The sequence below is a fragment of the Schistocerca americana genome, chromosome 1, assembly GCF_021461395.2.
Source record: "Schistocerca americana isolate TAMUIC-IGC-003095 chromosome 1, iqSchAmer2.1, whole genome shotgun sequence".
NCBI classification, from domain to species: Eukaryota; Metazoa; Arthropoda; class Insecta; order Orthoptera; family Acrididae; genus Schistocerca; species Schistocerca americana.
This window is the reverse complement of record NC_060119.1, coordinates 190,373,573-190,387,621: the sequence shown is the minus strand read 5'-3', so window position 1 is coordinate 190,387,621 and position 14,049 is coordinate 190,373,573. Positions and strand designations below refer to the sequence as shown.

The 14,049-nt window shown below is 43.5% G+C and overlaps 1 protein-coding gene across 2 annotated transcripts in view; it reads left to right on the top strand.

Annotated features, from left to right (window-relative positions):
* Positions 1–14,049, top strand: part of LOC124621289 (zinc finger protein 91-like) — a 49,624-nt gene that overhangs the window by 18,261 nt on the left and 17,314 nt on the right. For both annotated transcript variants that reach the window (XM_047147130.1, XM_047147129.1), the window contains exons 3-6: positions 1,103–1,314; positions 1,407–1,553; positions 1,861–2,241; positions 11,076–11,200. In XM_047147130.1, the coding sequence (XP_047003086.1) occupies positions 1,103–1,314; positions 1,407–1,553; positions 1,861–2,241; positions 11,076–11,200 (865 nt within the window). The remainder of the gene's footprint in view (positions 1–1,102; positions 1,315–1,406; positions 1,554–1,860; positions 2,242–11,075; positions 11,201–14,049) is intronic.

Below are 14,049 nucleotides of genomic sequence, written 5' to 3'. Positions count from 1 at the left end.
GTAGGTGAGGCGACCATCTGTGGAGGTGAGGCTGCCACAGATGAAAATACTCCATGGAGAACAGTCACAAAGACTTCAAGAAATCTCACTTCACCTCATCTCACTGAGTCTTGCTGGTAAAGAAAAACTATAATTTATTAACACATACTGTTCTGTATACAAGTCCTTCGTCCTTGAAAATCTCAGAGCTTGTGGACCATTACCAGATGTGTAGCTTACCTTACCTTTTCTTATTTCCTCTTTCCGGTAGAAAACACTTAAAGAAGGGACAGTATACATTACTTTACTGGAACTTCCAGCAGTAAATATTTATTTTATTGTACGAGGGGCGTTCAGAAACTAAGCTCCGATCGGTCGCGAAATGGAAACGACTATGAAAATCCGATAAAGCTTTGCACAGATGTGTTGGGTAGTGTCTCTAGAATAACCCCAGTTAGCATCACGTCGCTCTTCTCATTTCTGAGCTCGCAGTGAGTGCGTAAAGATGTCTAGAAAATAGTGTCTGCCGCCAAGTACGAGGGCCTGGTGAGAAATTTCGCCTGAAGCTATGCAGCTAACATTACATAACTGTCGTGCTGTTTCTTCTTCAAGACAATTCTCAGCCGCATTCTGCAGGGGCAATGAAGATGCTCCTGCATCGTTTTCAAATGGAAATGTTAGATTACCCACAATACAGTCCGCAATTGTCTCCCCCTGAGTTTCATCTCTGGTCACATGAACCGCTGTCTTTGAAGACAACATTTTGACACAGACAACGAGGTGTAGGCCAGTGTGGAGAATTGGCGGAAAGCACTGGCGGCTGCCTTCTATGATGAGGCTATTGAAAAGTTGGTACAACGCTATGACAAAAGTCTAAGTCAGAACGGCGACTACGTAGAGACGTAGCTGAAAGGTGTAGCTAATTGTTACAAGTAAAACATTTCTGATGTTCACTGTGGTTTCAATTTGGCAATCAATCGGAGCTTACTTTCTGAACAGGCCTCGTATGTTATTTGAGAATACTGAGTTATGTATCTGATTATTTATGTTAAAACACTAATCTTTTGAATACTAAGGAAACTGGTGGTTTGACCAGTGTGATAGTCATTCTTTTATTTTGTAGTGAAAGCAGAAACTACTGGCCATGAGAGGTTTTCAGATGATTGCAATTCCGGAATTGCTGACTGGTCAGAAACAACAGAGGAGCTGCAAATTTTAGCACCTCATCTCTGTCGACTGTGTGCCAATGTATCCGAAGATCTGGTAGAAGTTTTTGGAGAAGAAGGGAAGAAATTGGATCTTTGCAATAAAATACACACACATCTACCAATAATGGTGTGTATCTTTGTCTTTTCAGAAAACATTGATATCTCTTAACATTATTAGTCTTTTTCTCTGTAGTGTACTAATCAGCTCAAATTTTCCAGGTGACAGAACAAGATGCCCTACCAACTAGATGTTGTTGTTCTTGCATATCAAAGCTGGAAATGTGCCATAAATTTGTTGTATCGTGTTTAGATGCTAATTCTAAGCTGTGCACAATTCTTCGTTTACCACGGACATCGTATGATGAGGTAAGAGCTTTACAGTATCAACTGCAAGAAACTACTGTTAACACTGATAGCCTATGGCTATGGACATTTGAATAAAGATTTAGTGTAAATGGTGTGTCATAAATCATTTATATATGCAGTTGTTTCATTTTTTATATTTTCATAATATTATTGATTTACAAGTAGGGTAAGCTTTGCTGTCCTGTTTAGTGGCAGAACATAACACAAAGATTTCGAAACTTCACACAATATTTTTTTCGCTCAGATATGTAAATGGTTTGAAGATTTAATTTATCTTCTCAAGTTTCGTATGAAATTATGTTTACAGAACACTGGCACTTCACTGGTGTTGGGAGAACACATTGGACCATTTGAGACTGTCGTTATCGAGAAAGAGAGTAGTTTGGCTGACAGATTTAATGAAGAGGTGGATGTACATCCCAATATAAGTGAGTCCAGTCTGTTAAAAAATGGAACTGACACAAGCAAAAATCAGACTAATTTTGTTTCAAGCAGAGGGCTGAATGATAATAAAAATGACAATATCAGAGGAAGTAGTGTAATGAAAGGAGCTTCTCCATATGAAGAACGTACGTTTCTTGTAGAAGGAAAACAGGAAATGAATAAACAGTTGGTGATTGCCAATGTGTGTTCCTACATTAACTCTGGCAAAAATAAAATAAATAAGAAGAGAAATCTTCAAAGAAAGGTAATTTTGATAGTAAATGGTAGTGTATGGAAATTTGTTCTTAAGCTACAACAGTTGTTGAAATTTGCTTGCATTTACACTATCTGATCAAGAGTATGTAGACACTTACTAGTGGACATTAATGATGGGATGTGTCCACCCTTCACCTTTATGGTGGTTTGAACTGTGTTGGGAACACTTGCAATGAGGTTTTTGAATGTTGGTGAAGGAATGGCAGCTCATTTTTCAAGAGCCAAAAGGAGAGAAAATACTTATGTTGATGTTGAACACTGGAATCTGGAGTGAAGTATATGTTCTAACTTATACCAAAGGTGTTCCACGTCTTTCAGGTTAGGACTTCATTAGAACAGTCTTTCAACATTCCTGAAAGATTGTTTGAAAGACTGTTATTATTATTATCAAACACCCCCTCCCCCCCACCCACCCAAAAAAAAAAAAAAAAAAAAACGCTAGTAGAACTTTGGAACTGTAAATAATACATGTTGTGATTTTATTACAACCACCTTGTGCAATCCTTGACAGCCACTGTCTATCAGTACGTGTGTTCTGTTGGGTCTTCATTTAACTAGGGTTGTTCTTTTGGGTTTCCACTTCGCTCACCTCGCCAACATTCAGCTTGGGCAGCTTTAGAAGAGTCAAAATGTCTCCAATGGATTTGATGCCATGCAGTGACTAGCCTACGTCGGAAGACACTTGGGATCTCATGAGACACGTTCCATTACAGCTTCTTTACTAAAAAAACAGTACTTCCCGCTAACTTTTGTACTGGCTGTTCCCACTTCTTGTAATGTCTTGAGACCATTTCCGCATTACATAGTGGTCTCTGGATACTTTGGATCAGATAGTGTAGCGTTTCTCCATAACGTTTGAGAGACGATTATTATTTCTGTTTTCTAATGGTGATATATAAAAACATTTCTCAGACAAATTATCCAGATTTAAAATAAATAAATGAATGTATGGGCTGCAAGAATAACTGTTTGTCCTGTGTAATGAGTATATCTTATAAAACACTATCATATATTAGTTTTTCTTCAAATAATAATTGTGTCAGATGTTGAAGGACGAAAAAATAACTACAAATTTTTGAAGCATAATAAATTTGAGTTATAGGTTTTCTGTAGCCTCCTTGAGCTTTTGGTTTGGTACTTTTTATGTTACAATATGGAAATCGTTTTTTTACATATTTTTGGAAGATTAGTTGAAAACTATTGTCATTCTGGTGTGCATACATTCTCTGAAACTTGTGTTAATATCTTTTGAGTATAGCGTGTGTTTGAAACACAACGTCTGGAATGTAAGATTGTTGTTTTCACCCCACAGTAATGAAATGTGAAGTTACTTGAGAGAGTGTGAACTTTGCTTGCAAACAACCTTTATTGTTGATCACTGGTTTTGTTGATGGTGTTTACCATCTTCAGATCTCACTAAAAGCTTATTACATGTATTCTATACCAGCAGTACAAGTACGCTTTCTAAAACATTGCCAGGTATGTGTGGGACAAGCTGAACTATGCATCAGAAGTAGACATTAAAATCCACGGTCTACAGAGTAATTCACTAAATGTACATGTCCCATACCATGCCGCCCCCCCCCCCCCCCCCAACTCCCCCGTGGGTCCACTGGTAAGAGAGTAGGCCTGAGGTATTCCTGCCTGTCATAAGAGGCAACTAAAAGGAGTTTCACACATTTCAGCCTTTATGTGATGGTCCCCTGTAGGGTTTGACATCAATTTGTCAAAATTTTCCCGAAGAGCGAGCCAGTTGGGGAACGGTGCCTTACATGGTGCATTGTGTCCATCGTGCATTGAGGTCTTTGGCCCACTTTCTCGTCGTCACATTACATTCCCACCCATTCTCCATCCCTTGGGTGAGGACACCTTGCTGGGTGCGTTTTCCACCATGCACTATGCAGTGTCGCTTTCTGCGTCGAGGATGACCATGGACTTCTTTGCACCTCATATCCAGTACGGGAGCCAGTCCATTGTGGTGGGGCCGCCACGTACCCAGTTGGTTGTAGCCCCCTGGCCACACAGGGATCGCTCTGCTTTGCCTGCGCTGTTAACTCCCCTGTATTCCAAGGGGCATCAGGACTCCCAGCAATGGCCATCATGCCAGGAGGCCTTTGCTGCGGCTGGGTGGTGCCAGTGGGGAGGGCCACTGGTCAGAGTGGGTGGCATCAAGGCAGATGACACGTGATGAAGCGTAGTCCATCATCTCTTGCTGGTGTTGAAACACCAGTAATCTCTTAAGCGTTCACAAGCTCAATTCAATGCATAGAAGTACGACCCCAAATCGTTCCCCTCCCTGGCCACACCATGGGAGGAACGTCAGGCTAAGGATGGCAGCGGATCTTATTCGCCCCAGTACCTTGTATTTTCGAGAGCTGATGATGAGTCTTTAATGCCGATGAAGCCTCAGTTTTTTGTTGAGCATTTAGAGGACAAGTTTGGGGAGGTGGAGGGCTTGACCAAAATACGATGTGGGTCAGTCTTGATCAAAACATCACCCCCTGCCCAGTCACAAGCATTACTCGCTTGTGACAAGCTGGGGTATGTTTCTGTAACCATCACACCCCATAAGAGCTTAAATATGGTCCAGAGTATCATATTTCACCTGACAATGAGCTGCGCGCCAATTTAGAGTGGTGATGTATACATTTCGTCCGACGTGTCCGCCAGGGACCGAGGGATAATCAGGTTTGCCACCGGTGCCTTCATCTTGGCCTTTGATGGAGATACATTGCTCTAGAAGGTCAAGGTGATGGGCTACTGCTGTGCTGTCAAGCCCTATATCCCTCCCCCGATGCGGTGCTTTAAGTGCTGGAAGTTCAGCCATATGTCTTCCCACTGTACTTCCAGCGTCACATGTCGCGATTGCGGATGCCCATCACATCCCAATACTCCATGTGCCCCGCCTCCCATCTGTGTCAACTGCGGAGATCACCATTCGTCTTCCTCTCCAGAATTCAGGATTCTCCAGACACAATGGAAAATTGTGGAGTAAAAGACCCTGGACCGGCTGACCTACACTGAGGCTAAGAGAAAATTTGAACGCCTACATCTTGTGCGTATGGCGGCATCTTATGCCGCTGCTACAACTGTTCTGGCACCATCAGCTCCTCCAACCCCAGTCAAATCTTAAAGCCAGAAGACTACACCTGCCCCCTTGATGGTGAGGGACATTTCCCTCCCTGTTGCTCCTGCACCACCTACTTCGGGAGCAACACCCCCCCCCCCCTTCCCCAACCATCAGGGATGTCCGTCCCCACTTGTAAGCTGGAGAAGCATGAGTCTTCTTTGGCTTCTCTCGCTGGGAAGGGGGAAACCCCTAGGACCAAGGAAATAGCGGTGGCACCCACACCACCGCTACCTGCAAGCTCTGCATCCGAGGATGGGGTGGAGATTTTGGCATCCACTGAGGACCTAGATCTCGCCAGACCCTCAGGCACAATAGATATAGACTGCTCGGGCAATAAGTCGGTGGCAGCGGGTGATTCTGAGGCATAAACTACCTCATTGAATGTTCCATGCCTTCCCAGTCTAATGATGACTTTATCCTCCAGTGGAATTGCAGCAGTTATTTCCACCACCTGGCTGAGCTACGGCAACTATTAAGTTTTACACCTGCTATCTGCGTTGCCCTTCAGGAAACCTGGTTCCCATCAATGCGGACCCCTGCCCTCCATGGCTATAAGGGATATTACAGAAACCGTAACGACTATAATAGTGTGTCAGGTGGAGTTTGCGTTTATGTCCTAAACTCAGTCTGTAGTGAACGTTTGCCCCTTCAAACCCCTCTTGAAGCTGTGGTTGTCAGAATGACGATGCAGGAAATAACTGTCTGCAATGTATATCTTCCTCCAGATGGTGCAGTGCCCCTGAATGTATAGCTGCACTGATTTACCTACTGCCTAAACCTTTCCTACTTCTGGGAGATTTTAACGCCCATAACCCTTTGTAGGGTGGCACTGTACTCACTGGCTGAGGCAGAGATGTCTCAGTTCGACCTCTGCCTCTTAAATACTGGGGCTGCCACACTTTTCAGTGTGGCTCATGGTAGTTACTCGGCCATTGATTTATCAATTTGCAGCCCAGGACTTCTCCCCTCTATTCACTGGGGAGCATATGATGACCTGTTTGGTAGTGACCATTTCCCCATCTTCCTGTCACTGCCCCGGCATCAGGCCCACGGACGCCTGCCCATATGGGCTTTAAACAAGGCAGACTGGGAAACTTTCACCTCTGCTGTCACCGTTGAATCTCCCCCACACGGTAACATCGATGCGATGGCTGAGCAGGTGACTAGGACAACTGTTTCTGCGAAAGAAAACTTGATCCCTCGCTCTTACGGATCCCCCAGTGTATGGCAGTCCCTTGGTGGTCCTGGAAGTCACTGATGCAACTTAGGAGCATTGGCAAGCTCTACAGCAGCATAAGCAGCACACTTTCCTGGAGCACCTCATAGCCTTTAAACGGCTCCAACCTATCAAACGACAGAAGCAGGAGTGTTGGGAGAGAGAAATCTTGACCATTGAGTGCCATATGTAACCTTCCCAAGTCTGGGCATAGATCAAAAGTGTTTTCGGGTACCAGACCCCAACAGGTGTTCCCAGTGTTGCCATGAATGGCGTGTTATCTACTGACGCAACTGCAATTGCCGAGCACATTGATTGAGCCTCTGCATCCAAGAATTACCCCCCCCCCCCCCTCCTTTCGCACTCTGATGGCGGCTGGAAGGGCATGTCCTCTCATTCACTAATGCCACAGTGAATCCTGTAACACCCCATTTACAGACTGGGAGCTCCTCAGTGCCCTTGCACATTGCCCCGACACAACTCCCGGCCCTGATCAGATCGACAGCCTGATAATTAAACATCTGTCATCTGTCTACAAGTGACATCTGCTTGTCATCTTCAACCGGATATGGTGCAATGGCGTCTTTCCATTACAATGGCGGAAGAGCACCATCATTCCGGTGCTCAAATCCAGTAAAAACCCACTTGATGTGGATAACTATCAGCTCATCAGCCTCACCAACATTCTTTGTAAGCTGCTGGAACGTATGGTATGTCGGTGGTTGGGTTGGGTCGGGTCGCGGAGTCATGTGGCCTACTGGCCTCGTGTCGGAGCGTTTTCGCCAGGGTCTTCTCTACCACAGATAAACTTGTGTCCCTCGAGTCTGCCATCTGAACAGCCTTTTCCAGATGGCAACACGTGGTTGCTGTCTTTTTTGACTTACGTAAAGCATATGACATGACCTGCCAACATCATATCCTTGCCACATTGTATGAGTGTGGTCACCGAGGCCCGCTCCAGATTTATATCCAAAACTTCTTGTCACTTCGTACTTTTCGTGTCCTAGTTGGTGCCTTCCACAGTTCCATCCATATCCAGGAGAATGGAGTCCCACGGGGCTCTGTATTGAGTGTCTCTATTTTTAGTGGTCACTAACGGTCTAACAGCAGCTGTTGGGCCCTCTGTCTGACCTTCTCTGTATGCACACGGCTTCTGCATTTTGTACTGGTGCTCCAGTACTGGTGTTGCTGAGTGTCGCCTACAGGGAGCCATCCACAAGGTGCAGTCATTGGCTCTAGCACATGGCCTCCAGTTTTCAGCCGCAAAGTCATGTCATGCACTTCTGTCGGCGTTATACCATTCATCTAGACCTAGAATTTTACCTTCATGATGATTCACTCACTGTAGTGGAGACATATAGATTCTTAGGACTGGTTTTCGATGCTCGTTTGACTTGACTTCCTCTCCTTCGTCAACTAAGCAGAAGCGCTGGCAGCACTTCAATGACCTCCGTTGCCTGAGCAACACCTGTTGGGGTGCAGATTGCTCTACGCTGCTGGGGCTCTACAGAGCCCTTTTCCAATCCCGAATTGACTATGAGAGTGTGGTTTATGGTTCAGCAGCGCCCTCAGCATTGCATTTACTCGACCCAGTGCACCACTGCAGTATTAGACTAGCAACAGGAGCTTTTAAGATGAGTCCAGTCACCAGTGTACTGGTGGAGGCTGGGGTCCCTCCGTTGCAGATCAGACGTACACAACTGCTCACCAGTTACGCAGCATGCATTCATAGTTCTCCTGAGCATCTGAATTACCGTCTCCTTTTCCCACCTGCGGCAGTCCATCTCCCGCATCGGCGGCCCAGGTCTGGGATAACGATTGCGGTTCGCTTTCGGTCCCTTCTCTCTGAACTGGAGTCCTTCCTTTTATTACCTCTACTTGCGGTCCGTTCACGTATGGCCTCCATGGTGTACACCTCGGCCACAGCTTCGTCTGGACCTGTCATGTGGCCCCTAAGGAATCCGTTAACCCTGCGGCTCTCTGATGTCACTTCCTCTCGATTCTTAACGTGTTCTGGGGCTCTGAAGTGGTTTACACCAATGGCTCAATGGCTTATGGTCATGTAAGCTTTGCCTATGTTCACAGCGGCCATATTGAACAGCATTCCTTACCCGATGGCTGCAGTGTATTCACTGCAGAGCTGGTGGCCATTTCTCATTCACTTCAGTATCTCCGTTCATGCCTTGGGGAGTCTTTTCTTTTATGTACTGACTCCTTGAGCAGCCTGAAACTATCGATCAGTGCTACCCTCGTCATACTTTGGTAGCGTCCATGCAGGAGTCCATCTATGCCCTGGAATGGTCCATTCGTTCAGTGGTGTTCATCTGGATTCCTGGTCACGTCGGAATCGCAGGAATGAACTTGCTGACAGGCTGGCCAAATAGGCTATACAGAAACCACTTCTGGAGATGGGCATCCCTGCAAGTGACCTGCGTTCGTTATACGCTGCAAGGTTTTTCAGCTTTGGGAGACGAAATGGCAAAATAACTGTACGCACAACAAACTAAGAGCCATTAAGGGGACCACGAAAGTGTGGAAGTTCTCGATGAGGGCCTCTCGCAGGAACTCCATGGTTCTCTGCCAGTTCTGCATTGACTGTGCCTGGGCAACTCTCGGCTACCTCCTACGCCGTGAAGTATCGTTGAGGCACCCGGTTGACAGTTGCCCATATTCTTCTTCTCTGTCCCTTTTTACTGCCCTGTGACGTCATCTTCAGTTGCCGGACTCGTTATCATTGATTTTAGCAGGCAACGTCTCGTTGGCTGATTTGGTTTTACATTTCATCCGTGAGGGTGGGTTTTATCATTCGATCAGAGTTTCAGCACATGTCCTTTGTCCCTCTGTGTCCTCCACCTTGGCGCTTTTAGGGTGGAGGTTTTAATGTGTTGCACAGTGGTTGGCTTTTCCTTTTTATTTTCGTGGTTGGCCAGCCACTGTAATCTGCTTCCTTATTTTACTCTCTTCTAACTGTTTCTTGCATCTCTGTTTTCTTGTCCTCTTTTGTTCCTTTCAGTGTTTGCTGCCTTTCCTTTGTTCTTGTGGTCTTTCCTTTCTTTCCGTTTTGTGTTATATGTCTCGTCTGTTTTATTCTCACACTTGTGGCATTGTTTTATTAGGAACAAGGGACCGATGACCTTGTAGTTTGCTCCCTTCCCCATTTTTTAAACCAACCAACCAACCAACTCGTACCACGCACTATTGTGCATGTCATTGCAGCCATGTCACAGCTAGACTCAAGATGACTAAACTAATAGAAATGTGAAGTGTTTAATTGTTCCAAAAATATGTGCCAATAAGCACCTCCACAATTTCAAACCTTTCAGATGTATTACAATGCAGATGCTAATGTGTGCAGATGCAGATTTGGTCTTTCTGTAGTAACAAATATAAATCCATATTAGTAATCAGATCTACATACATACTTTGTAAGATACTGTATTGTGCATGGAAGACTGTGCTTTATATTATATATAGGAATTCTGTCTTCTTCCATTCACATGTTGAATGAAAAATAAATGACTTATCTGTATGTCCATATACACACCCAAATTTCTCTAATCTTGTTCTCGTGATCTTTATGCAAGATCTACATTGGTGTCAGCAGAATGATCACAGAGTCTTTCTTGAATACAGTTTCTCAGAATTTACCCAACAGAAATTTGTGAGAACATCTGGTCTCATTTAAAGATTCCTTGGGTGTCTCTTACATATTCGTACTGTAAGCCATGCATTTGAAACTGCTGCAGCTAACTTACACAACTTCTTAATTTTATCTTAGTTCATGAATCACCCTCCACACAACATAACATGAAAAAACAAGTGCTGTACAATCGAAGTGGAAAGATAGCTTCCTCTGTGAGAAAAGTATTCTACTACATTGTGCCGACATCAAAACCTTTCTCCGTTTTCCGCTTCTTCAGATACTGTCTGTCTCCTATTTAGGAATAAAATCACTCTGTTTTGGCTCCCTCTCCTTGTCTCTTCCGTTATGCATTCATCCATCTTCAGTCTGTGTACCTGGTGCTTTTTATTTCTGTTAAATTTTCAGTGTTTGCTTATTATTGCCTTATATCTCAAAGCAGCTTCTTAAAGTTACTTACATCAGAATATAACAAAATCTCTGCACTATCGACAAGAAAATCAAAATTATTCTTGTTTTTGTATCACAATTTTGTAATCCCATTTCATTTCAAATTGAGTTTTATTATTAGCCATAATTAACATTGAAGAGTAAGGGTACCTTAAAGTTACTGTAAGAATGTTAAAATTTGTAAATAGGTTTTTGCAAGGTGTGCCATTATTTATTTTACTCAGTATTCTTACTACTTGACTTTTGGATAGCCATTGTTTAGGTTTTAACTCACTTGTCAGTGCAGTGAGAGATATATTAATTCAAACTATACCTTATGCAGCTACATTTAAATTGTTACCAAATAACTAATTTAATTTTTATATGTACATGATATTTTTGTTTCAGAAATACAAGAAATCAAAATTTGAAGTTGCGTTGATGAAGTTAAAAAAGGTATATAGCTCATCACTCGCAGCTTCGCCATCTAAGGGACAGAGGCTGGATGCAAAAGATGTATTTTATTGGAATCGGTAAGGCATTAATATAGTTTCACAGCATCCTTTTATCCATTAACTAGTTTATTGTGGTTCAGTGTGTGTGTGTGTGTGTGTGTGTGTGTGTGTGTGTGTGTGTGTCTATATATATATATATATATATATATATATATATATATATATATATATATATATAATGGAAGGAAACATTCCACGTGGGAAAAATTATATATAAAAACAAAGATGAGGTGACTTACCGAACAAAAGCGCTGGCAGGTCGATAGACACACAAACAAACACAAACACACACACAAAATTCAAGCTTTCGCAACAAACTGTTGCCTCATCAGGAAAGAGGGAAGGAGAGGGGAAGACGAAAGGAAGTGGGTTTCAAGGGAGAGGGTAAGGAGTCATTCCAATCCCGGGAGCGGAAAGACTTACCTTAGGGGGAAAAAAGGACAGGTATACACTCGCACACACGCACATATCCATCCACACATACAGACACAAGCAGACATGTCTGCTTGTGTCTGTATGTGTGGATGGATATGTGCGTGTGTGCGAGTGTATACCTGTCCTTTTTTCCCCCTAAGGTAAGTCTTTCCGCTCCCGGGATTGGAATGACTCCTTACCCTCTCCCTTAAAACCCACTTCCTTTCGTCTTCCCCTCTCCTTCCCTCTTTCCTGATGAGGCAACAGTTTGTTGCGAAAGCTTGAATTTTGTGTGTGTGTTTGTGTTTGTTTGTGTGTCTATCGACCTGCCAGCGCTTTTGTTCGGTAAGTCACCTCATCTTTGTTTTTTTATATATATATATATATATATATATATATATATATATATATAATAGAAGGAAACATTCCACGTGGGAAAAATTATATATAAAAACAAAGATGAGGTGACTTACCGAACGAAAGCACTGGCAGGTCGATAGACACACAAACATACACACAAAATTCAAGCTTTCGCAACAAACTGTTGCCTCATCAGGAAAGAGGGAAGGAGGGGGGAAGACGAAAGGAAGTGGGTTTTAAGGGAGAGGGTAAGGAGTCAATCCAATCCCGGGAGCGGAAAGACTTACCTTAGGGGGAAAAAAGGACAGGTATACACTCGCACACACGGTCTTTCCGCTCCCGGGATTTAAATGACTCCTTACCCTCTCCCTTAAAACCCACTTCCTTTCGTCTTCCCCCCTCCTTCCCTCTTTCCTGATGAGGCAACAGTTTGTTGCGAAAGCTTGAATTTTGTGTGTATGTTTGTGTTTGTTTGTGTGTCTATCGACCTGCCAGCGCTTTCGTTCGGTAAGTCACCTCATCTTTGTTATAATAGAGGGAAACATTCCATGTAGGAAAAATATCTAAAAACAAAGATGATGTGACTTACCGAATGAAAGTGCTGGCAGGTCGACAGACACACAAACAAACACAAACATACACACAAAATTCAAGCTTTCGCAACAAACTGTTGCCTCATCAGGAAAGAGGGAAGGAGAGGGAAAGACGAAAGGATGTGGGTTTTAAGGGAGAGGGTAAGGAGTCATTCCAATCCCGGGAGCGGAAAGACTTACCTTAGGGGGAAAAAAGGACGGGTATACACTCGCTCGCGCGCGCGTGCGCGCGCGCCCACACACACACACACATATCCATCCACACATATACAGACACAAGCAGACATGTCTGCTTGTGTCTGTATATGTGTGGATGGATATGTGTGTGTGTGCGAGTGTATACCCGGAACTCGAAAATCACATGATGACACAATTTTCACTTCTTTCCTTTCTTCCTCTTCTCTTCCCAAAATCTCTTCATTCTTTGGCTGTGCTCCTGTTTCCTTTGCTCTGTCCATAATGTTCCTTTCTTCAACCTCCTTTACAATAAATTTTGCACTCCTAACTTTGTTTCTGAAGTATTTCCTGTCTCCTATCATTTGCCTGTTGATCCCTATCTGCCTTAAGTCTTCGTCTATTTCATGATACCAATTTGTTTTCTTGCTTGAGCTGTTTACTACATCAAAAATTTTCTTTGTAAGTCGGTTGTTGTCCATTCTCTGTATGTGCCCATAGAAAGTTAATCTGCGTTTTCTGATCGCGTCTGTTAGTCTGTCAGTGTGCTGGTACAGCTCTTTGGTAGGTCGCTTCATCCATATGCCATCTCTGTGAATTGGTCCAAATATTTTTCTGAGAATTTTGCGTTCTATTTTTTTGTGTGTCTATGATGCCTGATGCTCCAATTGTGGTTGTTTCTGACGTGTACAATGCTTCTGGTAATACAACTGTTTTGTAGTGCCTAAGTTTGGCCTGCCTCGATATGCTTTTCTTATTATAATGTGACCATGTGAGTTTGTATGCCTTCTGGAGTTTCTTCGTTCGTTCCATGTTAGCCGCCTTGTTTGATCCTCCCATTTGTATGTACTCCCCTAAATACTTAAATTTTTCGACTCTTTCTACGGATCCATATACCGTATGTATGGTGTGTACATTGTTGGTCTGTCGTTCCATATATTGTCTTCTCGTAAGATACCTGCAGACCTGTTTTGGCAGCTATTTCATGCAAGCATTCCAGTGCTTCCTTTGCCTCCCGTGTATTATTGCTGAGTATGGCTATATCATCTGCAAATGCCAGACATTTTATGATTGTTTTGGTTTCACGTGTTCTTCCCAGCTGTATTCCTTTAACTTGTTCCTCCCACTGCTTGATAATTTTGTCTAACACCATGTTGAACAGGATTGGGGAGAGCCCGTCTCCTTGTCGGACACCTGTGTGTATGTGGAAGGGTTCCGAAATTTCTCCCATGAACTTAATCTTGGAGGTAGTGTCTGTAAGCGTCTGTTGTATAAGTGCCCTGGTTTTTCTGTCGATACCATATTCTTCCAGTACGTCAAAGAGTG